Source organism: Leopardus geoffroyi, chromosome B1, assembly GCF_018350155.1.
Source record: "Leopardus geoffroyi isolate Oge1 chromosome B1, O.geoffroyi_Oge1_pat1.0, whole genome shotgun sequence".
In the NCBI taxonomy this organism is placed as follows: Eukaryota; Metazoa; Chordata; class Mammalia; order Carnivora; family Felidae; genus Leopardus; species Leopardus geoffroyi.
Window position 1 is genome coordinate 143,890,668 of NC_059327.1, and position 27,110 is coordinate 143,917,777.

The 27,110-nt window shown below is 37.7% G+C and overlaps 2 protein-coding genes across 3 annotated transcripts in view; one reads left to right on the plus strand and one right to left on the minus strand.

The window, feature by feature from the left end:
* The window catches only part of ART3 (ADP-ribosyltransferase 3 (inactive)), a 141,625-nt gene that overhangs the window by 98,101 nt on the left and 16,414 nt on the right, over nt 1-27,110 (minus strand). The gene's annotated exons all lie outside the window — the stretch shown is intronic.
* Nucleotides 20,933-23,205, plus strand: CXCL10 (C-X-C motif chemokine ligand 10). The gene is made up of 4 exons (XM_045473717.1): nt 20,933-21,067; nt 21,575-21,701; nt 21,920-22,009; nt 22,465-23,205. Exons 1-4 carry the CDS (start codon nt 21,007-21,009, stop codon nt 22,481-22,483), a joined length of 297 nt encoding a protein of 98 aa, XP_045329673.1. The 5' UTR covers nt 20,933-21,006; the 3' UTR covers nt 22,484-23,205.

Genomic DNA, 27,110 nt, shown 5'->3' on the forward strand with positions numbered 1-27,110 from the left:
TACATATTCTTCTCAAGTGCACATGGAACAGAATAGATCACATACTGGGACACAAATCAACCCTCAACAAGTATAAAAAGACTGAGATCATATCATGCATACTTTCAGACCACAATGCTATGAAACTTAAAGTCAAGCACAAGAAAAAATATGGAAAGGCCACCAATACATGGAGGTTAAAGAACATCCTACTAAAGAATGAATGGGTTAACCAAGGAATTAAAAAAGAAATTAAAATTTACATGGAAGCAAATGAAAATGAAAACAGGACAGTCCAAAACATTTGGGATACAGCAAAGGTGGTACTAAGAGGGAAGTATATAGCAATATGGGTCTACCTCAAAAATGAAGAAAACTCTCAAATATACAATCTAACCTTATACCTAAAGGACCTAAAAAAAGAACAGAAAATACAGCCTAAGCCCAAGAGAAGAGAAATAATAAAGATCAGAGAAAAAATAAATGATACAGAAACAAAACAAAAACAAAACCAGTAGAACAGCTCAACGAAAATAAGAGCTACTTCTTTAAAAGAATAAGTAAAATTAATAAACCTTTAGCCAGACTTACCAAAAAGAAAAGAGAAAGGACCCAAATAAAATTACAACTGAAAGACTAAAGATCACAACCAATACCAGAGAAACACAAACCATTGTGAGATCATATAAACCATTATGAAAAACTATATGCTAACAAATTGGGCAATCTGGAAGAAATGGATAAATTCTAAGGAACATACAAACTACCAAAACTGAAACAGGAATAGACAATTTGAACAGACCCATTACCAACAAAGAAATTGAATCAGTAATCAAAAATCTCCCAACAAACAAAAGTCCAGGACCAGATGGCTTCCCAGGGGAATTCTACCAGACATTTAGAGAAGAGTGAATACCTATTCTTATCAAACTGTTCCAAAAAATGCAAATGGAAGGAAAACTTCCAAACTCATTCTACAAGGCCAGCATTACCTTGATTCCAAAACCAAAGACCCCACTAAAAAGGAGAACTGCAGGCCAATATCCCTGATGAACATGGATGCAAATATTCTCAGCAAGATATCAGCAAATCAAGTCCAATAGTACATTAAAAGAATCATTCACCACTATCAAGTGAGATTTATTCCTGGGCTGCAAGGGTGATCTAATATTTGCAAATCAATCAACGTGATACACCACATTAATAAAAGAAACAGTAAGAACTATTTGATCCTCTCACTAGACGCAAAAAAGAATTTGACAAAAGACAGCATCCATTTGATAAAAGCCCTCAACAAAATAGAAATAGAGGGAACATACCTCAAGATCATAAAAGCCACATAGGAAAGACCCACAAATAATATCATCCTCAATGGGGAAAAAATGAGAGCTTTTCCTCTAGTCAGGAACAAGACAGGAATATCCACTGAGAGGGCTAGGCTGGGAGTCCTAGCCTCAGCAATGAGACAACATAAAGAAATAAAAGACACCCAAAATGGCAAGTAAGAAGTCAAACTTTCACTATTCACAGACTATGTGATAACTCTACATAGAAAATCCAAAAGACTCCACCAAAAAATTGCTAGAACCGATATGCGATGCGAGTTCAGCAAAGTCTCATGATATAAAATGAAAATACAGAAATCTGTTACATTTCTATACACCAACAATAAAGCAGCAAGAAGAGAAATCAAGTGCACAAAAATCCATAAGGTATCTAGGAATAAACCTAACAAAAGAGGCAAGAGATATGCATTCTGAAAACTATAGAACACTTATGAAAGAAACTGAAGACGACCCAAATAAATGGAAAAACATTCCATGCTCATGAACTGGAAGAACAAATATTGTTAAAATGTCTATAATACCCAAAGCAAACTATGTATTTAATGTAATTCCTACCAAAATACCACTCTCATGTTTCACAGAGCTAGAACAATTCTATAATTTGGGATCTTCAGAATCACAAAAGATCCCAAATAGCCAAAGAAATCTTGAAAAAGAAAAGCAAAGCTGGAGGCATCACAATTCTGGACTTCAAGCTATATTATAAAGGCTATGATCATTAAGATAGCATAGTATTGCCAATGGAACTGGATCAGTGGAGGAGAATAAAAAAACCAGAAATGGATCCACAACTATAGGCCAACTAATCTTTGACAAACCAAGAAAGAATACCCAATGGGGAAAAAAAATGTCTCTTCAACAAATGGTGTTGGGAAAACTGAACATGCAGAATGAAGATGGACACTTTTCCTACACTATACACAAAAATAAACTCAAACTACATGAAAGGCCTAAATGTGACCCAAGAAACCATCAAAATCTTAGATAACACAGGCAGCAACTCGTATGACCTCGGCTGCAGCAACTCCTTACTAGACATGTCTCTGGAGGCACAGAAAACAAAAGCAAAAATGAACTATTGTGATTTCATCAAGATAAAAGGCTTCTGTACAGTGAAAGAAACAATCAACAAAACTAAAAGAATATCTACAAAATGGAAGAAGATATTTGCAAATGACATATCAGATAAAAGGTTAGTATCCAAAATTAATGAAGAACTTATCAAACTTAACACCCCAAAAATAAAAAATCTGGTTAAGTAATGGGCATAATACAGGAACATTTTTCCAAAGAAGACATCCAGCTGGCTAACAGACACATGAAAAGATGCTCAACATCACTCATCATCAGGAAAATACACATCAAAACCACAATGACATACCACCTCACACCTGTCAGAATAGCTAAAATTAACAAATAAAACAACAGGTTTTGGAAAGGACATGGTGAAAGGGAACACTCTTAACACTGTTTGTGGAAATGCAAACTGGTGCAGCTACTCTGGAAAACAGTATGGAGGTTCCTCAAAAGGTTAAGAATAGAGGTGCTGAAAGGGCGGGCCTACGCCGGCGGACTCCATCTTGTTCTGTGTCCTTCACCTAGACCACGCCTCCTCCCCTTGAGTAACCTCCCGCTCACCCATTCAAACTTCCTGATCAAAACACGCCCAGCGACCTGCGTAACAGTCCTCTGACCCTTCCCCAGCCAATCGCCGAGGCCACGCCCCTTCCCCAGACAATCTGCTGCCCCTAGACCCCTATAAAACCTTTGTGCTTTTGAAACTCGCTCTCTCTCCCTGGTATCTCACCGCTGCGTCGGTGCAGGTAGGGGACTGAGCTCGAGCTAGCTCGAATAAAGGCTCTTTTGCTTTTGCATCGAACTCGGCTCCCTGGTGGTCTTTGGGGATCACGAATTCTGGGCATAACAGTGCCTCGATGACTCAGTTGGTTGAGCATCCAACTCTTGATTTTGGCTCAGGTCATGATCCCAGGGTTGTGGGATCAAGCCTTGCATCATGCCATGTTCAGCATGGAGCCTGTTTGAGATTCCTCCCCCTCCCCCCTGCTCCTCTCCCTTGCTCACATCCTCTCTCTAAAGAAAAAAAAATTAAAAATACAACTACCCTATGACCCAGCAATTGCACTACACTACTAGGTATTTACCCAAAGGATACAAAAATACTGACTCTGAGGGGCACATGCACCCTGATGTGTACAGCAGCATTATCAACAATAGATGAATTATGGAAAGAGCCAAATGTCCACCAACTGCTAAGTGGATAAAGAACAAGCAGTATATATATACAATGGAATATTACTCAGCCATCAAAAAAAATGAAATCTTGGGGCACCTGGGTGACTCAGTCAGTTGAGCCACCAACTCTTGATTTTGGCTCAGTTCATGGTCCCACAGTCATGAGACTGAGCCCTGTGTCAGACTTCACACTGAATGCAGAGCCTGCTTAAGATTCTCCCTCTCTCCTTCTGCCCTTCTCCCCTGCCTGCTCTCTGTCGCTCAAAAATTAAAAAAAAAAAAAAAAAAAAAAAAAAAAAAAGAAAGAAAGATATCTTGCTTTTTGCAACAACACAGAGCTGGAGTGTATTATGCGGAGTGAAATAAGTCAGGCAGAGAAAAACAAATACCATGATTTCACTCATATGTGTAATTTAAGAAACAATACAGATAAACACAGGGTAAGGGAAAAAAGAGAGAAAAGCAAACTGTAAGAGACTCTTAACTATAGAGAACTGAGGGCTGATGAAGGGATGTGGGTGGGCGATGGGCTACATGGGTGATGGGTATTAAGGTGGGCACTTGTAATGAGCTGAGTTTATATGTAAGTGATGAATTACTAAATTCTATCCATGGAACCAATTGTACCCTCTATGTTAACTAGAGGGTAACTAACTAGAATTTAAAATTAGAATTTAATTAAAACTAGAATTTAAGTTAAAATGTGAAAAAAATAAAATATGTAAACATATAAGTAAATATTAAAAATATGCTGAGAAAAAGCCTTGAACCAAAGAATACATACTAAAATTGTTCTGTTTATATGAAGTTCTAGAAGAGACAAACAAATCTATATTTAAAAAATTCAAAAGTGTGCTCGCTTCGGCAGCACATATACTAAAAAATTCAAAAGAGTAGTGGTGTCAAGAGTAGAGGAGATGGGGTGAGGACTGACTGGCAGGTAGCGTGAAGGAACTTTCTGGAGTGGTGGTGATGTTCTATAACTTGATAGGGGTTTGGATAACGTGGATATACAAGTGTGTGTAATTCTAAGATTGATTTAATGGTACACTTAAGATCTGAACTTTTCAACATACATGAATTTTACCTCAAAAAGGAACCATAAGGGGCACCTAGGTGGCTCAGTCACTTATGTGCCTGGCTTCAGCTCAGGTCATGATCTCTCAGTTCATGAGTTCAAGCCCCACATCAGGCTCTGTGCTGACAGCTCCGAGCCTGGAGCCTGCTTTGGATTCTGTGTCCCCCTCTCTCTCTCTGCCCCTCCCCTGCTTGTATTCTCTTTCTCTCTCAAAAAAAAAAAATAAACATTTTAAAAAAAGAACTATAAAACCTAACTATTGAAAGCACTTCTGGGATGATGAAGTAATGACCTCTGTAAAAGCAAAAACAGCACTGGAAAAAATTGTCAAAACCCTATTTTTCAAAACTCTTGAAATTAACCAACAGTCTGCAGCAGTAGGGAAAATACTAAGAAACAGCTTGATCTCAGTAAGAACAGAAAATTTTCTGGCACTTTTCACTGTCCTATTCTCATTCCCCTCTCCCAGTAGCTTTGAAAAATAACAGCCTCACAACTATGTATCTCTGAAAAGCTACCTCAAAGCCAATGGAGAGGGGGAATCAGTTTGAAGCTCTCAAAAAGCCCATCCTAGATGATTATCACTAGTGACTTGATTAAAAGCTTTCTTAAAACCTCACATGGCTAAGGGGCGCCTGGGTGGCGCAGTCGGTTAAGCGTCCGACTTCAGCCAGGTCACGATCTCGCTGTGAGTTTGAGCCCCGCGTCAGGCTCTGGGCTGATGGCTCAGAGCCTGGAGCCTGTTTCCGACTCTGTGTCTCCCTCTCTCTCTGCCCCTCCCCCGTTCATGCTCTGTCTCTCTCTGTCCCAAAAATAAATAAACGTTGAAAAAAAAAATTAAAAAAAAAAAAAAAAGTATAAAAAAAAAAACCTCACATGGCTTGTCTTTATTTAACTTGACCCTGGACTCACTTACTGTGAAAAAGTAATTGTTTAACAATTATTAAATGCCTGAAGTAGGTGGGTCTAGTAAAAGACTGAAACTTATTTTAAAGGAAAGACTAGGGAATGAGAGGTCTATGGAGGGCTTTGAAAAGCTCCAATATAGTCCTAAGAATCTAGAAGTTCACACACTAGTGCAGGGCTGTGTGCACACTCAGAAGAAACCTGAAATGGCCCTAATCTTTCACCTCAAGCTGACCCTGAGGCTCTGCACAAACTGGAAATGAAGGCTAAAGCAGAACTGTAGACAGCCTCTCAGAGCCCTGAAGGCATCACCCAACACATACACAGAGCCCTTGTTAAAGGCTGGGAGATTTATTGGTTCAAGGCATTTAAAGAAATCTTAGTCCAAGAGTGTCTGGTTGGTTCAGTTCGTTAAGTGTCCGACACTTAATTTCAGCTCAGGTCATGATCTCACAGTTCGTGGGATCGAGCCCCACAGTGGGCTCCACACTGACAGCATTGAGCCTGCTTGGGATTTTCTCTCCCTGCTCTCTGCCCCTCACCTACTTGCATGTGCTCTCTCTCTCAAAATAAATAAGTAAACATTAAAAAAAAAAAAAAGAAATCTTAGCCCAATCATTAGCTCACCATTAAGCTAACTAAACAAAGATGTCAGTGGCTATACACAATAAATGATAAAGACATTACAGAATTAGTTCAGGAAAATCACTAAAGAAACAGCAACAACAACAGCAAATCCCCAGGAGGGGAGAAACCAGATTTCCCAAGTTACTACATTATTTAAAATATCCAGTTTTAACAACAACAACAAAAAAAAAAAAAATACAAAGAAACATGCAAAGAGGAAAGTATGACTCATACACACTTAGAGAGCATTCAATAGAAACCATTCCAGAAAAAGCCCAGGGACTTCTTCACTGGACCTACTAGACAAAGACTTTAAGCCAGCTATTATAAACATGTTCAAAGAACTAAAGGAAGCCCATGTCTGAAGAATTAAAAGAAAGAATGAGAACACCACCTTACTGAATAAAGAATATCAGTAAAAAATTATAAAAAAGAATCTCCAGCTCTAAAAAGTATAATAACCGATGTAAGAAGTTCACTAGAAAGGTGCAAGAGATAATTTAAACTTGCAAAAGAAAAAAATCAGCAAACCTGAAGACAAGGTAACTGAAATTTTCAGAAAAAAAAAAAAGAAGAAAAATGGACAGAGACTCAGAGATGAACATTAACACCATAAAGCGTACCACTATATACGTAATAGGAGGAAAGAGAAAGAAGGGGCAGAAGGAATATCTGAAGAAATAATAGCCAAGATATTCCAAAATTTGATGAAAACATTAACCTGAGTATCTGAGAAACTCAACAAACTCCAGAGATCTACAACTAAAATATTATAGTCAAACTGTCAAAATTCAAAGACTGAATCTTTAAAGCAGCAAGAGAAAACTGCTTTATCATGCACAAGGGAGCCTCAGTAAGACTAACAAATAGGGGTTTCTGGGTGGCTCAGCTGGTTGAGTGTCCAACTCTTGATTTCAGCTCAGGTCATGATCTCACAGTTTGTGACTTTGAGGCCCACACTGGGCTCTGCATTGACAGTGTGGAGCCTGCTTGGGATTCTCTCTCTCCCCCTCCCTCTCTGCCCCTCCCCTGCTTGCACACACACTCTCTCTCTCTCTCTCTCAAAATAAATTAATTAATTAATTTTTAAAAAAGATTAATAACTAAGGTCTCATCAGAAACTATGAAAATGTCACATTCCTGCCCTCTGGCTTTTAAATTAAAGTATTAAAAGAAAAATACTATCACCAAGAAGTATCCTGCAAAACAATATTTCAAAATGAAAGAGATGACTGTTGTACAACTCTGTGACTATACTTAAAAACCTTTGAACTATATACTTTAAATGAGTTAATCACACATTTTCTTTATTGAAATCAAATAATGAACTAAAAATATCTGTGTAGCACAAAAGGTAGCAGTAATAGGAGAAAAGAGAAGTAAAAAAGACAAGACATAGAGGAAGAAAATAGCAACATGTCAGATGTAAAGCCTACCTTATTATTAATTACATTAAATGTAAATGGACTAAACACTCCAATCAGAAGTCAGACATTGGCAGAATGGATTTTTAAAGAAACCTGATCCAACTGTACACTTTTTAGATGAGACAAAATTTAGATTCAAAGACAAAATAGTTTAAAGAACAGAAAAACATCATTCTAATAGTAACCAAAAGAGAGCTGAGTAGCTACACTAATAGACAAGACAAAAAGTGTTAGAGATAAAGAATGACATTTTATAATGATTTAACAAGCTGCAATGGTTAAGAATAATATCAAGAACTTTTGTAAGGGATCTAGATTTCTGGTAAAAAAAAAAAAAAAAAAAAAAAAAAAAACAATCAGGGGTGCCTGGGTGGCTCAGTTGATTAAGCATCCGACTTTGGCTCAGGTCGTGATCTCACAGCTCATGGGTCCAAGCTCTGCATTGGGCTCTGTGCTGACAGCTCAGAGCCTGGAGCCTGCTTTGGATTCTGGGTCTCCATTTCTCTCTGTCCCTCCCCCCTCTCCCCCCCTCAAAAATAAATTAACATTTAAAACATTTTTTTAAAAAGGAAAAGCAGAACAAAACAGGAGGCATCACAATCCCAGATTTCCAAAGTGGTATTACAAAGCTGCAGTAATCAAAACAGTATAGTACTAGCACAAAAACAGACGGATGGATCAAAAGAACAGAACAGAAAACCCAAAATATAAACACACAAATATATGGTCAATTCATCTTCAACAAAGGAGGAAAGACTATGCAATGGAAAAAAGACTGTTTCTTCAACAAATGGTGCTGGGAAAACTGGACAGCCAAATGCAAAGAATGAAACTAGACCACTTTCTTATACCACATTAAAAAAATCCTCAAAACAGATTAAGGACCTAAATATGAGATGTAAAACCATAAAAATCCTTAAGAGAACACAGGCAGTAATTTCTGGCATTGGCTATAGCAGCATTTTTCTAGATGCATCTCCTGAGGCAAGGGAAATAAAAGAAAAATAAACCATTGGGACATCAAAATAAAAAGCTTCTGCATAATGAAGGAAATAATCAACAAAGCTAAAAAACAACCTACTAAATGAGAGTATGTATTTGAAAATGTCACATGTGATAAAGGTTAATATCCAAAACACCTAATGAACTGATACAACTCAACAAACAAAACACAAATACTCTGATTAAAATGGGCAGAAGACATGAATAGACATTTCTCCAAAGAAGACATACAAATGGCCAACAGACACATGAAAAGACACTCAACATCATTCATCAGGGAAATGCGAATCAAAACTACAATAAGATGTCACCTCATAACTGTCAGAATGGCTAAAAACAAAAACACAAGTGTTGGTGAGGATATGGAGAAAAAGGAACCCTCATGCACTACGGTAGGAATGCAAAGTGGTACAGCCACTGTGGAAAACAATATGGAGATTCCTCAAGAAATTAAGAAGAGAACTACCCTAAGATTCAGGCCCCTTAAGATTTAGGGGGTGCGTGGGTAGCTTAGTCAGCTGAGTGTCTGACTCCCGACTTACGCCTGGGTCATGGGATCAGGCCCGACATTGGGCTTGGTGCTGAGCATGGAGTCTGCTTGGGATTCTCTCTCTCCCTCTGCCCCTCTCCCCTGCCTGTGTGCTCTCAAAAAAATTTTTTTTAATTAAAATGATTAAAAAAAAAAAAAGAATTATCCTAGGATTCAGCAATCATGCTACTGGGTATTTACCCAAAAAATACAAAAACACTAATTCAAAGGGACACATGGCACTCCTATGTTTACCACAGCATTATTTACAATAGTCAAATCATGAAAGCAGGCCAAGTATCAACCAATAAATGAATGGATAAAGAAAATGTTGGGGGTGTGTATGTGTATGCATGTGTGTTTGTGTGTGTGTGTGTGTGTGTACACCCATTTCCACTATTTCCAATAATATGGATGGAACTAGAGAGTATAATGCTAAGCAAAATAAGTCAGAGAAAGACAAATAGTGTACAATTTCACTTGTATGTGGAATTTAAGAAATAAAACAAACTAGCATAGGAAAAAAGACAAATTAAGAAACAGACTCAGCTATAGAGAACAAACTCATGGTTACCAGAGGAGAGGTGGGTAGGGAGATGGGTGAAATAGGTGATAGGGATTACAGAGTATATTAATCACGATGAGCACTGAGTAATATATAGAACTGTTGAATTACCATATTGTACTGAAATATAACACTATGCTAACTATACAGGAATTAAAATTAAAAACTTAAAAAATTAAGTGAATAAAAGTACTTTGAAGTATATACACACTATCTAATTGTTTACTAGCTAACATTCATGTGTATCTGTATGTTTACATGAATAACCTATATGTACAATACCATCTTTCAGTTTAATATTAAATCCAGTCTAAGATCCATCTTAAACTTTTTCTCTGAGTGTTCAATTACTGAGGCACCCAAAGTAACTACAAAGATGGCTTTAGCCATTTAGAGAAAACAGAAATCAGAAATCAAAATCGAGAACAATACTCTCTGTAAAGAGGTAGCATAACAGAGCTGTTAAGAACATGGACTTTAGAGTTAGAATTACTGGGTTAAATGAGTCATTATTTAAAGAATAACTGAGTCAATAATCATAAAGCACTTCAAACATAGCCTGACCCACAGTTTTTGCTATGTAATGTTTAACTAAATAAAAAATATTAAATAAAAAATATTTTCTCATCAATAAGAGATACTTGGTCCACTTCATATGTAATGTGCCTCAAACTCTCTTTACTTTTGCTAAACAGAGAGCATCTTATCTGAGAACTTAGATCCTAACAAAAGTGAAATTATCACCACATACATTTTTGTTTGTTTGATGTTGGAACTGTTCAAAGCCTCTTCCATTCATGTCAGACATTTCTCTGAATTGGCATTTTTACTCACAGTCTAATTTTTAATTCTGCACAAACAGCTATGGGAGGTCCCCTTCTGTCCCTGTCTCTCATAAGCCTCTCCCTCCTCATCAGATGAAAGTCTCTTTGCTGGGTGAAAGTCTTCTGGGTTCTATCAGTTCCTGCCTCATTTCTCTCCCTTTTGTCTTTCCAGTTTCCCACAAATCCCCTGACTTACTGACTGGAAAGCTTATCCCTGGAACAGACTGACCTGGGATTCAGCACTCCAGCAATCTTGGCCTGCCTCAAGCAACTCAGACAGAGTTCTGATGACGAAATTCCTACATTTGAGGTTCCAAGTTTTACGTGTGCCCAGTTTGCAGATATAGGCTTTATCTTGGTGTCTATGCCAAGTTTTAAACCTGTATGTACCAGCTAAACTAGTTTAATCCTAGGATGGAAGTTTTGCCTTTCCCTGGCTTATCTGAAGATTGTTGTAGCTTAGCTGACTATGAAAAGACCTCCCCAGATATTTCCCTAGATTCCAAGTATTCACCTAAACAGATTTCCCACTGCAGTGTAATGCCTGTATTTTGAACAGCATTTCATCTTGGATCCCCTGTTACCAATCACTTGCAAAGAACATAATCAGACTGTTCTATCAGTTGGGTACTGAACTTCCACTGTTAGGCCCAACATGTTACATTATATGGGTACCATCTGCCTCCTACTGATGTTGTCTGCTATGAATAATCTGCCAAGTGCTACCGAATACTAAGAAACCAGTTTTTGCCCCTATTTGCCCAGTTAAAATTATGCTAAGTTGTTATTACTGCTACTAATTGAATACCTTTTTTCCCCTTTGTTTTTCATTTGACAATGTCTTAGAGCTGTATCAATGTCAAGTCAACCTGTTTCCATCCTGTTCTCTCACCAAGGTCTCTCTATTCATGAACCCTTATAAAAGTTTTCTTCAAAAAGGAAATCCTTTGGTTTTTTGCAATAACCTTATTACAGCTATTAATCATTTTCCTATGCCAGTCTAGATGTTGTCTTATAATGTTTCATTCAGGGACTTTCCTGTAATACACAAAAACTGTTTACTAACACTAACAAAAATCAGACTCTGTTTACTAACAGTAATCAGATATCCAAATGAGTAAGGTTTTCTGTCAAAATAGTTACATGTTGGAGACGATTCACTTATTCTAATGATGTTACAAGTGTTCAAAACATGTCTGGAGTTAATTTTTTTTTTTAACATTATTTTTGAGAAGACAGAGAGAGAGAGAGAGAGCGAGCAAGCATAAGTGGGGGAGGGGCAGAGAAAGAGAGGGAGACACAGAATCTGAAGCAGGCTCCCGGCTCTGAGTTCTCAGCAGAGAGACGGGGCTCAAACCCACCGACCACGAGACCATAACTGAGCCAAAGTCAGATGCTTACCCCATATCTGGAATTCTTTAAAACTTTCCAGTTCCATAACTTTGACCTTGTCCAAGAAGAGCAAACCTATTTTACTTACAGTATTTGATAAAAAGACAATGCTTGGCTGAACTATTTCCAAAAATTGGATTTACCTACAAAGGATGAAAAATTGCTATTACTGAAGAATTTTTAAAATTTTCTTACTCTCAGGGGAGCAGGCAAGATGGTGGAACAGCATGGAAGTTTTTTGTGTGTCTTGCGTCCATGATATACAGCCAGACCAACACACCTAGAAAACTGATTGGAGGATTAACACAACCTGAACCACAGAATTCAGCAGGTACACGGCACAAAGAGGTGAATTTGGGGAGTGAAAAGCTGCAGAGGGTAGGGAGCTGCTTTTGTGGGCAGAGAGAGGATGGAGACTGGGGAAGGGATGAGAATATGGGAAAAGCACCCCTCCCCAAAAGCAACTGGAGAGAAAGTGGAAAATTGGAAACAGCTGCAGGGACTAAACTAAAAAGGGAGAAAGGAGAGGGTTTAAATGCCATTAAGACTGTAAACAAGGGGAGCGCAAAGTCTGCAACCCTGCAGCTCGATACCTGGCGGTGGTCTGGTGGGAAGGGCGAATCCCCAGGAACAGAGTGGGGGCCAGGAGGTTCTCTGGCCACACGGGGAAAAGCAGCTCCACTGCTGGAAGGACATTTGGTGGAAACTGTTGAAGCCACCTGGTCCCAGCAGACCCCAGAAAACGGCCACATTCACTGGTGCTGGAACAAGGTCATTAAGAGTGAAGCCTGGTGCCAGATGTGTGTTGTAATTTTCCATAATCCCTGAAACGCTGCTGCTACACTATCTCGTGAACTTTTTCTGGGGTGGCTGGCATCTGGCCACAGTCTGGGGTACCAGCAGCAGCAGGGTCCAGCAAGCGCTCCTGGGCGCAGCTGACATTCGGCCATTGCTCATTTGGCCATTGGTTGATGAGACCCTTCTGCAGAGGGGCGGAACAGGTCAAAGCTGCAGTTCTTCACAAGGGGCCAGGGAAAACAGCCACATCTGAGACAAAACTCGGGAGAGAGGTACTGCCTGGGGCCTGGTCACGGACAGTGAAAACGTGGGGAGTGGACGAAAGCTGAAGACAGAAGATGGGTGCACGATTGCTGATCTGGAAGAACAGACTGGGTAGCTGGGTGGCACCATTTTCACCACTCCCGCGCATACACACCTACAAGCGCATCAACAATCCACCCCAGGAGGCTAGCAGCGCCATCTAGTGGAAAGCAGAGCCATTACACCGAGCCCCGCCCAACTGGGCCAACTTGGCTCTTCAGGAACACAAGTCTCACCGCCGGCTTAGTTTATGGACTATAAAGCACTACATCGACTGACTTCTAGAGGAAAATGAAGTAATTTCAGTCCTACTTCAATCTGTTAGCAGGTCTATCTATTCAATTTTTTTCTTTTTTTTTTCTCTTCTACACTTTTCTTTTTCTTGAATACAGAAAGAGAAAAAATTCATTTTTATTTTCAATTATTATTAAAAGTATTTTTCTTTTCATCACTATATTTTTTACTTTTCTGTAAATTTTTTCAAATTCTATTTTACTTCCATCATTTCACTTTAGTCTACTTCAGTGTATTCACCTTTTCAAATTTTCAAACAATTTCCTTTTTCTGATTTTCGTTTCTTTTCTTTTTCTCAAATGCAGAAAGAGAAAATCTTAATTTTTACTTTCAATTTCTATTAAAAATATTTTTCTTTAATTTTTTCACTATATTTTTTGCTTTTATGTAAATTTTTTCAAATTCTATTTTACTTCCATCATTTTATTTTAGTCTACTACAGTGTATTCACTTTTTCAAATTTTCAAACGATTTCCTTTTTCTTTTCTTGCCCCCCCTTTTTTCTTCTCTAATCTGTCAAACCACTTTCAAACACCCAGACCAAAACACACCTAAGATATAGCATCATTTATTCGATTTGTGTGTGTTTTTAATTTTTTAAATTTTTTTATTTCTATTTTTCTACCTCATTAATTCCTTTTCTCCCTTCAAAATGACAAAACAAAGGAATTCACCCCAAAAGAAAGAGCACAAAGAAACAACAGCCAGGGATTTAACCAACACAGATACACACAAGATGTCTGAACCAGAATTTAGAACCACGATAATAGAATACCAGCTGGAGTCAAAAATAGATTAGAATCCCTTTTTGCAGAGATAAAAGAAGTAAAAAATGGCCAGAACGAAATTAAAAATGTTGTAACTGAGCTTCAATCACGGATGGATGCCGCGGCGCAAGGATGGATGAGGCAGAACAGAGAATCAGCAACACAGAGGACAAACTTATAGAGAATAATAAAGCAGAAAAAAAGAGGGAGATTAAGGCCAAAAGACCACGATGTAAGAATTAGAGAAATCAGTGACTCATTAAAACGGAACATCAGAGGGGCGCCTGGGTGGCGCAGTCAGTTAAGCGTCCGACTTCAGCCAGGTCACGATCTCGTGGTCCGTGAATTCGAGCCCCGCGTCGGGCTCTGGGCTGATGGCTCAGAGCCTGGAGCCTGTTTCCGATTCTGTGTCTCCCTCTCTCTCTGCCCCTCCCCCGTTCATGCTCTGTCTCTCTCTGTCCCAAAAAAAAAAATAAATAAACGTTGAAAAAAAAAATTAAAAAAAAAAAAAAAAGGAACATCAGAATCATAGGGATCCCAGAAAAGGAAAACTTTACTAACCTGGGGAAAGACACAGACATCAAAATCCAGGAAGCACAGAGGACCCCCATGAGATTCAACAAAACCAACCATCAGCAAGGCATATCATAGTCAAATTCACAAAATACTCAGGCAAGGAGAGAATCATGAAAGCAGCAAGGGACAAAAAGTCCCTAACCTAAAGGGAAGACAGATCAGGTTTGCAGCAGACCTATCCACAGAAACTTGGCAGGCCAGAAAGGAGTGGCAGGATATATTCAGTGTGCTGAATCAGAAAAATATGCAGCCAAGAATTCTTTATCCAGCAATGCTGTCATTCAAAATAGAAGGAGAGAGAAAAAGTTTCCCAGACAAAAATTAAAGGAGTTTGTGACCACTAAACCAGCCCTGCAATAAATTTTAAGGGGGACTGAGAGGAGAAAATATGGGGGGGGGGGGAGTATATATATATCTCACAAAAGCAACAAAGATTAGAAAGGACCAGAGAACACTGCCAGAAACTCCAACTTTACAAGCATCATTATGGCAATAAATTCATATCTTTCAGTACTCACTCTAAATGTCAATGGGCTCAATGCTCCAATCAAAAGATATAAGGTAACAGAATGGGTAAGAAAACAAGATCCATCTATATGCTGTTTACAAGAGACCCACTTTAGACCTAAAGACACCTTCAGATTGAAAGTAAGGGAATGGAGAACCAACCATCTATCATGCTAATGGTCAACAAAATAAAACCAGAGTAGCCATACTTATATCAGACAATCTAGACTTTAAAATAAAGACTGTATCAAGAGATGCAGAAGGGCATTATATCATAATCAAGGGGTCTATCCACCAAGAAGACCTAACAATTGTAAACATTTATGTGCTAAATGTGAAAGCACCAAAATACATAAATCAATTAATCACACACATAAAGAAACTCATCGATAGTAATACCATAATAGTAGAAGACTTCAACACCCCACTCACAGCAATGGACAGATCATCTAATCAAAAAATCAACAAGGAAACAATGGCTTTGAATGACACACTGGACCAGACGGACTTAACAGATATATTCAGAACATTTCATCCTAAAGCAGCAGAATATACATTCTTCTCCAGTGAACATGGAACGTTCTCCAGAACACACCATATACTGGGACACAAATCAGCCCTAAGTAAATACAAAAAGATCGAGCTCATACTGTGCATATTTTCAGACCACAATGCTATGAAACTCAAAATCAACCACAAGAAAAAATTTGGAAAGGTAACAAATACTTGGGAGACTGAAGAACATCTTACTAAAGAAATAATGGGCTAACCAAGAAGTTAAAGAGGAAATTAAAAAGTATATGGAAGTCAAAGAAAATGATAACACCACAACCCAAAACCTCTGGGACACAGCAAAGGCGGTCATAAGAGAAAAGTATACAGCAATCCAGGCCTTCCTAAAGAAGGAAGAAAGATCTCAGATACACAACCTAACCTTACACCTTATGGAGCTGGAAAAATACCAGCAAATAAAACCCAAAACCAGCAGAAGACAGGAAATAATAAAAATTAGGGCAGAAATTAATGCTACTGAAACAAACAAAAAAAAAAAAAACAGTAGAACAGATCAATGAAACCAAAAGCTGGTTCTTTGAAAGAATTAACAAAATTGATAAACCACTAGCCAGTTTGATCAAAAATAAAAAGGAAAGGACCCAAATAAATAAAATCATGAATGAAAGAGCACAAGCAACACAGCAGAAATGAAAACAATAAGAGCAATAAGAGAATATTATGAGCAATTATATGCCAATAAAATGGGCAATCTGTAAGAAATAGACAAATTCCTAGAAACATATACACTACCAAAACTGAAACAGGAAGAAATAGAAAATTTGAACACACCCATAACCAGTAAGGAAATCGAATTAGTAATCAAAAATCTGCCAAAAAAATAAGAGTCCAGGGACCCATGGCTTTCCAGGGAATTCTACCAAACATTTAAGGAAGAGTTAACACCTATTCTCTTGAAGCTGTTCCAATATATAGAAATGGAAGGAAAACTTCCAAACTCTTTCTATGAAGCCAGCATTACCTTGATTCCAAAACCAGACAGAGACCCCACTAAAAAGGAGAACCACAGACCAATTTCCCTGATTAACGTGGATGTAAAAATCCTCAGTAAGATATTAGCCAACCAGCTCCAACAATACATTAAAAAAATTATTCACCACGACCAAGTGGGATTTATACCTGGGACGCAGGGCTGGTTCAATATCCACAAAACAATTAATGTGATTCATCACATCACTGAAAGAAAGGACAAGAACCATATGATCCTCTCAATAGATGCAGAGAAAGCATTTGACAAAATACAGCATCCTTTCTTGATAAAAACCCTCAAGAAAGCAGGGATAGAAGGAGCATACCTCAAGATCATAAAAGCCATATATGAACAACCCAATGCTAATATTAGCCTCAATGGAGAAAAACTGAGAGCTTTCCCCCTAAGGTGAGGAACAAGACAGGATGTCCACTCTCACCACTGTTATTCAACATAGTATTGGAAGTCTTAGCCTCTGCAATCAGACAACACAAAGAAATAAAAGGCATCCAAATCGGCCAGGAGGAGGTCAAACTTTCACTCTTCGCAGATGACATGATACTCTATATGGAAAACCCAAAAGATTCCACCAAAAAACTGCTAGAATTGATTCATGAATTCAGCAAAGTTTCAGGATATAAAATCAACACACAGAAATTGGTTGCATTCCTATACACCAACAATGAAGCAACAGAAAGAGAAATCAAGGAATCAATTCCATTTACAGTTGCACAAAAAACCATAAAATACCTAGGAATAAATCTAACCAAAGAGGTGAAAAATCTATACACTGAAAACTATAGAAACCTCATGAAAGAAACTGAAGAAGACACAAAAAAATGGAAAAAGATTCCATGCTCCTGGATAGGAAGAACAAATATTGTTAAAATGTCAATACTACCCAAAGCGATCTACATATTCAATGCAATTCCTATCAAAATAACACCAGCATTCTTCACAGAGCTAGAACAATTAATCCTAAAATTTGTATGGAACCAGAAAAGACCCTGAATAGCCAAAGCAATCTTGAAAAAGAAAACCAAAGCAGGAGGCATCACAATCCTGGACTTCAAGCTATACTACAATGCTGCAATCATCAACACAGTATGGTGCTGGCACAAGAACAGACACTCAGATCAATGGAACAGCATAGTGAGTCCAGAAATGGACCCACAAACCTATGGCCAACTAATCTTTGACAAAGCAGGAAAGAAGATCCAATGGAATAAAGACAGTCTCTTCAGCAAGTGGTATTGGGAAAACTGGACAGTGACATGCAGAAGAATGAACCTGGACCACTTTCTTACACCATACACAAAAATAACTCAAAATGGATGAAAGACCTAAATGTAAGACAGGAAGCCATCAAAATCCTCAAGGAGAAAGCAGGCAAAAACCTCTTTGATCTTGGCTGCATCAACTTCCTACTCAACACGTTTCCGGAGGCAAGGGAAACAAAAGCAAAAATGAACTACTGGGACCTCATCAAAATAAAAAGCTTCTGCACAGCGAAGGAAACAATCAGCAAAACTAAGAGGTAACCGACAGAATGGGAGAAGATAGCTGCAAACGACACATCAGATAAAGGGTTAGTATCCAAAATCTATAAAGAACTTATCAAACTCAACACCCAAAAAACAAACAATCCAGTGAAGAAATGGACAAAAGACATGAATAGACACTTCTCCAAAGAAGACATCCGATGACCAGCTGACACATGAAAAAATGCTCAAATCACTCATCATCAGGGAAATACAAATCAGAACCACAATGAGATACCACCTTACACCTGTCAGAATGGCTAACATTAACAACTCAGGCAACAACAGATGTTGGCGAGGATTTGGAGAAAGATGATCTCTTTTGCACTGTTAGTGGGAATGCAAGCTGGTGCAGTCGCTCTGGAAAACAGTATGGAGGTTCCTCAAAAAACTAAAAATAGAACTACACTATGACTCAGCAATTGCACTACTAGTCATTTATCAATGGGATACAGGTGTGCTGGTTTGAAGGGACACAGGAACCCCCATGTTTATAGCAGCACTATCAACAATAGCCAAAGTATGGAAAGAACCCAAATGTCCATCGATGGATGAATGCATAAAGATGTGGTATATATATACAATGGAGTATTACTCAGCAATCAAAAAGAATGCAATCTTGCCATTTGCAACTACGTGGATGGAACTGGAGGGTATTATGCTAAGTGAAATTAGTCAGTCAGAGAAAGAAAAAATCATATGACTTCACTCATATGAGGACTTTAAGAGACAAAACAGATGAACATAAGGGAAGGGAAACAAAATAATATAAAAACAGGGAGGGAGACAAAACAGAAGAGACTCATAAATATGGAGAACATACTGAGGGTTACTGGAGGGGTTGTGGGAGGGGGGATGAGCTAAATGGGTAAGAGGCACTAAGGAATCTACTCCTGAAATCATTATTGCACTATATGCTAACTAATTTGGATGTACATTTTAAGAAATAAAAAATTAAATTAAAAAAAAAATAAAAAATATTTTAAAATTTTTAAAAATTAAAAAAAAATTTTTCTTACCCTCTGAAAGTAATTACAGAAATGTAAGATAAATGCTGAGAAAAAGCATTATAGGTATACTAAATAGATGACAACCTTTGTGTGACCTAACACAATTATCTCATCCCTAAGGTTCTTTTTCCATATACAAAATGAAAATAACTTTCCTATTTTCTTACAAGTTATTGTAAAAATAGGGGCGCCTGGGTAGCTCAGTCGTTTAAGTGTCTGACTTCGGCTCAGGTCATGATCTCGCAGTTTGTGGGTTTGAGCCCCATGTTGGGCAATGTGCTGACTGCCCAGAGCCTGGAGCCTGCCTCAGATTCTGTGTCACTCTCTCTCTTTCTGCTCCTCCCCCACTCTCACTCTGTCTTTCTGTCTCTCAAAGATAAATGAACATAAAAAATTTTTAGAAATAAACTATTGTAAAAATAAAAAAAATGACATCTCTGAAACTCATGAAGTGAATATATCCATATTCACGCCTTACTGCTGCAAATTAAGACAGATTCAAAACACAGTATTAAGACATACTCATTTTAAAACTGTATTCCTCAGCCATAGAAAAGAATAAAATCTTACCATTTGCAATGGCGTGGAATAGAGGAAGGTAGTATTATACTAAACAAAATAAATCAAAAAAGACAAATACAGTAAGATTTCACTCGTGGAATTTAAGAAACAAATGAGGGGTGCCTGGGTGGCTCAGGTCACGATCTCGTGATTCTTGAGTTTGAGCCCCAAATAGGGCTGTCTACTGTCAGCATAGAGCCCACTTCACCTCCTCTGTACCCACCCCCCCCAAAACAACCAACATTTAAAAAAATGAACACAGGAGGGGGAAAAAAAGGCAAACCAAGAAACAGACTCTTAACTACAGAGAACTGATGGTTATTGGAGGGCAAGTGGGGGGGGGGTGGTGAAAAATAGGTGATGGTTATTAAAAAGGACACTCGTGGTGAGCACCAGGTATTATATGCAAGTGATAAATCACTGAATTCTACATCTGAAACTAATATTACACTGTATGTTAACTGGAATTTAAATAAAAACTTGAAAAAAAACCCGCAGGCAGGATTCTGACTTGAAGATTAAGTTGACATCTTTATTTTGCAGGAGGCAAAACATGAGAATCAAAGTTTCATTTAAAAAGTTTCATTAGGGGCGCCTGGGTGGCTCAGTTGGTTAAGCGGCCGACTTCAGCTCAGGTCATGATCTCACGGTCTGTGAGTTCAAGCCCCGCGTCGGGCTGTGCTGACAGCTCAGAGCCTGGAGCCTGTTCCCGATTCTGTGTCTCCCTCTCTCTGACTCTCCCCCATTCATGCTCTGTCTCTCTCTGTCTCAAAAATAAATAAATGTTAAAAAAAAAATTTTTTTTTAAATAAAAAGTTTCATTAAATTTTTTTTCATTAAAAATAACCACATATGCAATGAAGTTCTGTTTTTCAAGAAATAGTTCATGTTTTAGAAAGTGAAACCTAACTCACTCTTAGTGAAAAATGGGGGTGGAGGGAAATTCCATAACTCTGAACCACAATAAATACTAATAATACCTTTGATTCTGCAACATGGGACTTCCCCAAGAAACAGGCATCAGGTTTTGCTTAGTCAACTAGAATGTTATCCAATCAGAGTTAGAGAGGGAAAGTGCCTTTACAAATAAATACTGCATCCCAACCCCACGTTTTCTGAGACACTCAACTGCTTAGACATTCTGAGCCTACCACAGAGGAACCTCCAGTCACAGCACCATGAACCAACGAGCTGTTCTTATTTTCTGTCTCATCTTTCTGACTCTGAGTGGAATTCAAGGTAAGGAACATGAAAGGATATTTAATTTCTAAGGTCAGAAATAGGACTGCGTAGAAGTTCTATAATTACAGGAATAGCATATTTGCAAAAGTTTTACAGCCTGCCTATAAATGAAGGCCAAATGAGCAGAGATTCTCTCTGGTCACAGGTCAGAAAGGCAAATGGAATAAAAGGATGGGGGAACAGAAGAGTAAGAGGATACACAGAGAAAATGTAAGGGAATGAGGACAGAGAGGATGAGACAGATACTTCTTAAGTAACTCACTTAATTAACCATAAGAACTGGGCTCAGGGGTAAGTTTACAATTCACAAGTTGCAATTCCATTCTTTCAGATAATCAACTAATCAATCATTCAGAGCTGTATTATAATGGGATCATTCCCTCTCAGATTACCTCAAATAACATGGGGATATAGGTTCTGCTAAGTAGTAGCCAATCCACACTAAACGACTAAAACGAAAACTGCACTAACCTCCCCTACTGTACTTGTCTTTTTTCCCCACAGGAATACCTCTCTCTAGAACACCACGCTGTACCTGTATCAAGATTAGTGAACTATCTGTAAATCTAAGGTCCTTAGAAAAACTTGAAGTGATTCCTGCAAGTCACTTTTGTCCACGTGTTGAAATCATGTGAGTAAATGCCTTCTGAAAGTCACTTCTCTAGTTGTAATCATATATTAAATATGTATGATCACAAAATCAATAAATGCTTTGTATGATTCTAAGACTTCTACATAGCAAAGGGAAACATCTAGAGTGAAACGTAAACATCTGGCTTAAAAACTGTATGTTACACCTGTTTTATTGGCCCAACATCATTCTAAATATTTTCCCTCTTTCTTCTACAGTGCTACAATGAAAAAGAATGGGGAGAAAACATGCCTGAATCCAGAGTCTAAGACCATCAAGAATTTAGTGAAAGCAATTAGCAAGGAAAGGTAGGTTTGCTGTTATTTGCAGAATTTCTCTTTAAGAAATGTCAATTTGAGGAAGTCAGAAATATTTGCAGTGAGCTTTCCTGTGGGATCCCTTGGCTTAAAAGTGCGTTTACCACCATGCCTGCCACTACCTGTATTTATTTTTATACTGAGATTGCCATCGTCTGTGGTATCAAAAGTTAGCTACCTACCTAGAAGTGTCAATAGGTCATTTTAACCTTGAGGCAGAGCTAGAACTATCCAAGCAAAGCTACCAAATTTTCCCCAAGCCTCTCCTGTCCCTAAAAAAGCAGCTCTTGCAATCCACAATGACTATGTAGCATCAGGAAAGCTCACCAAACACTTTGCCTGGGGACTTGCAAGTTACCTATGAACTCAGAATGTTCTAAGCAGAACCCAGGCTGAAGCCAGAGTTGAGCATATCACACTTTTACACCCCCTTTCTCTTCCTACAGGTCTAAAAGATCTCCTTGAACACAGAAGCATAATCACTGTACTGACAAAGATGGACCAGAAAGAGACTACCTCTGCCATCATTTCCCTACATACTTGTCAAGCCCTAATTGTCCCTGGATTGCAGTTCTCCTAAAAGGTGACCAACCACTGTCACCAAATAAGCTGCTACTACTCCTTGAGGGAGGTGGATGGTTCATTACCCTGAGCTGTTTAGTACGAACTCTGCTCTGGCACTGTAAGCTAAAGGTGCTACATTTTTAGTGAATGTACCAGGTCCTAGCCCTGCTACTAACACTTTCCTCACCTTTCATATCTTCTAAAGGTTATTAAAGATATTCCCACCTCTGGGTTTATCAAAGTTCTCAGAACTTAAAAAAAACAAATAGCCATAATACAATCTGCTTTTTTAAGAAAGATCTTTACTCCATGGGATTCTACTGCTATCCTCCCAAGTGGCCCATATTCTTCCAGTGGTTATATATACACAATTCCAAATACATAAAAGAACCTAAAAATGTCTGAAAATGTATGTGAAAATACTATTATTTAATGAAAACTGCACAAAGTTGAGTTCTCAGACGTACATATGTCTTATATTGTTTTCAGCGTGTATGGAATAACTTGTGTAATGAAGTACTAAACATGAATGAATAAAAAATTTTAAGTCTAGATATATACTATGCATGTTATGTAAGGCATACACTGGATGTTTTTCAAAATAAAAATGCTGTACTCCTTTAGCAGTAATTTTTTTTGAGAGAGTATGTGTGCAAGTGAGTGAGGGGCAGAGAAAGTGAGAGAATCCCAAGAGGGGCAGAGGGAGGGGGGGCAGGGGAGGGAGGGAAGTGAGGAAGAGGGGCACAAGCTCATGAACCATGAGATCATGACCTGAACCAAAGTCAGATGCTTAACGACTGAGCCACCCAGACACCCTCCCTCGGCAACATTAAGAAAGATTATACAATTGTTAACAAATCAAAAAGGTATTAAAATAATAACTAATATATATTTCATAAAAGAGTCCCACAGTAGAAGACAAATGACTTTGAGAATTACCATATTCCTTCCAACTGCAGTCTGCTGAAAGACCCATCATACAAGATTCCTTCAGGACTGATGTGGCATAACAGACTTTGCCTGAGCTTCAGACCCTTATAGGGAGAGATCTATGTGATATCTCCACCTGAATATCCTACAGAAATATCAAACTCTAAAATATCTCAAATTTTCTTCTTCCCCAGATCTAGTTCTCTGCCTCTTTTAAATGTCCTAGTTTAACAGCAATATCATCCATTCAGTTCCCCGAACCAGAAACCTGGAAGTAATTCTACATTCCTCTCTCACCTCCCACATCCAATTTAATCACTAAGGAGGTATTTACAATGCATTTAGTCAGCAAATTAATTGTATCTAGAATATATAAAAAGAAAAATAGGAAAAGATAGATAACTAAGCGAAAAATGGGAAATAGAAATGAATAGGAATGTCACAGGACAAAAAATGCACAAGTCCTCAACATATAAAATTGTTCTGCATCATTAGTAATCAGGGACATCTACATTCAAATCATTTTGGGATACCATTTGACACCACAAGACTGGCAAAATTCTTTAAGTTGGATAAATACCAAGAGACAGGAAGAGTAGACCAATGAGGAATGCCCCTCTACTGCTGGTGAAAGAGGAAAGAGCTACCGTAACTGGTTTGAAAACCAGGTTGGTATTATCTTGTAAAATTTAACATGTGTGCACTCTATGTCCTAGCAATTCTGCTACTATGCATACACCATGGATAAATTCTTGTATATTACATATATTAAAGAATGTTACAGCAGCATTGTTTATAATAGCAAACTCTGGACACAATCCAAATGTCCATAAATAGAATGGATAAGTAAATAAGGGTATACTAATTCAATGAAGTATTACACAACAGTAGAAATACACAAAATGGAACTATATACATCAACATGGGTGATCTCAAAAACAGTCTTGCACAAAAGAAGCATGTCACAGAATAGTACATGCAGCATAGTTCTATTTACTATGAAATTCTAAAACAGGCAAACTTAACACTGGATTTTGGAATGAAGATATATATGATGAACACACACACACACACACAAAAAGAATGGTTTCCATGAAATTCGGGATGGTAACTACTTCAGAAAGTGAGAAAAGAATGCAATCAGGGAGGGGCACATAAGAGGCTTCTGAATTACAGTAAAGTTCTATTTTTTACCTAGGTAGTGAGTATGTGAAAATTTGTTCTTTAATCTGTACCTACACATTTTTTTTTTAATTCATAAAGACCACAAACACATGGAGATTAAACAACATGCTACTCAATAATGAATGGGTCAACCAAGAAATCAAAGAAGAAATAAAATACACAGAAACAAATGAAAATACAAACGTACAAAATCTTTGGGATGCAGCAAAAGTGGTCCAAAGAGGGAAGTGTATAGCAATACACACCTACATCAAGAAGAAAAGTATCCGACAGCCTAACCTTACACCTGAAGAAACAAGGGGAAAAAAATAAAAAATACAGAGACCTGAGGGTTGCTGGAGGTGAGGAAAGGGAGATGAGCACTGTACATTATATGTAAGTGATGAATCACTGGGTTCTACTCCTGAAACCAATACTTGCTATATGTTAACTAACTTGAATTTAAATAAATTTTTAAAAAAGTGAAGCCTAAAGCCAGTAGAAGGAATAAAGTAAAAAAGATTAGAGCAGAAATAAATGATACAGAAACTTAAAAAACAGAACAGATCAATGAAACCAGGAGCTGGTTCTTTGAAAAAATTAACCTCTAACCAGACTTATCAAAAAGAGAAAGGACCCAAATGCATCACAAATGAGACAGAAAAAATAACGACCAACTCTATAGAAATACAATGATAAGAGATTATGAAAAACTGTATGCCAACATACTGAACAACCTATAAGAAATGGATAATTCCTAGAAATACATAAACTACCAACACTGAAACAGAAAAAAATAGAAAACTTGAACATACCAATTACCAACAAAGAAATTAAATCAGTAATTTTAAAACTCCCAACAAACAAAAGTAAAGGACCAGATGGCTTCACAAGCAAATTGTACCAAACATTTCAAGATGAATTAATACCTATTCTTCTCAAACTATTCCAAAAAATAGTGAGAAAAAAAGGAAAACTTCCAAATTCATTCTATGAAGCCAGCATTGCCCTGACGCCAAAACCAGATAAAGACCTCACGAAAAAAGAGAACTACAGACCCATATGCCTGATGAACACAGATGCAAAAATTCTAAATAAAATACTAACAAACCAAATCCAGTAAAAAAAAAAAAAAAAAAAAATCACTCAACACAATCAAGTGGGATTTATTCCTGGGTTGCAAAGATGGTTGAACATTTGCAAATCAACCACTCAACATGACACACCTCATTAAGGACAGATAAAAACTATATGATCATTTGGATCGATGCAGAAAAAGCATTTGACAAAGTACAACATCCATTCCTGATAAAAACTCCCAACAAAGGAGGGTTAGAGGGAACATACCTCAACATAATAAAGGCCTTATATGAAAAACCCACAGCTAATATCATCCTCAATGGGGAAAAACCGAGAGGTCTCAGTTTTTCAGTAGGTTCCTCTACAATCAGGAACAAGACAGGGATGTCCACTCTCACCACTTTTATTCAACATCGTAATGTAAGTCTTAGCCACAGCAATCAGACAACAAAAAGAAACAAAAAGCATCCAAATTAGCAAGGAAGATGTCAAACTTCCACTATTTGCAGATGACATCATACTCTACACAGAAAACCAGAAAGACTACCAAAAAACTGCTAAAACTGATATACAAATTCAGTAAAGTCGCAGAAAAACAATCAACATACAGAAATCGGTTTCATTTCTGTGTGCCAATAATGAAGCAGCAGAAAGAGAAATGAAGGAATCCATCCCATTTACAACTATACCAAAACAATAAGATACCTAGGAACAAACCAAACCAAAGAGGTGAAAGACCTATACTCTGAAAACTATAAAACACTGATGAAAAAAATCCAAGATGATACAAAGAAATGGAAAGACATTCCATACTCATGCATGGGAAGAAAAAATATTGTTAAAACGTCTATACTACCCAAAGCAATCTACACATTTAATGCAATCCCCCTCAATATACCACCAGCGTTTTTCACAGAGTTAGAACAAACAATCCTAAAATTTACATGAAACCACAAAAGACCCCAAATAGCCAAACCAGTCTTGAAAAAGCAGAACAAAACTGGAGACATCACAATTCCAGACTTCCAAGTTCTATTACAAAGCTGTAGTAATCAAACCAGTATAGTACTAGCACAAAAACAGACACATAAATCAATACAACAGAATGGAAAACCCAGAAATGAACCTACAATTATATGGTCAATTAATCTTTGACAAAGCAAGAAAGAATATCGAATGGAAAAAAGTGTCTTCAACCAAATGGTGCTGGGAAAACTGGATAGCAACATGCTAAAGAATGAAACCACTTCCTCACACCAGACACAAAAAATAAATTCAAAATTAATTAAAAACCTAAATGTAAGACATGAAACCATCAAAATCTTAAAGAAGAACACAGACAGTAACCTCTTTG

Excerpts from the sequence above, each read along its gene's own strand:
- CXCL10 (XM_045473717.1), top strand. The coding sequence starts at position 21,007 with ATGAACCAACGAGCTGTTCTTATTTTCTGTCTCATCTTTCTGACTCTG. Across the intron at positions 21,068-21,574 it reads GACTCTGAGTGGAATTCAAG|GAATACCTCTCTCTAGAACA; the intron begins GTAAGGAACATG and ends TTTTCCCCACAG. Across the intron at positions 21,702-21,919 it reads TGTCCACGTGTTGAAATCAT|TGCTACAATGAAAAAGAATG; the intron begins GTGAGTAAATGC and ends TTTCTTCTACAG.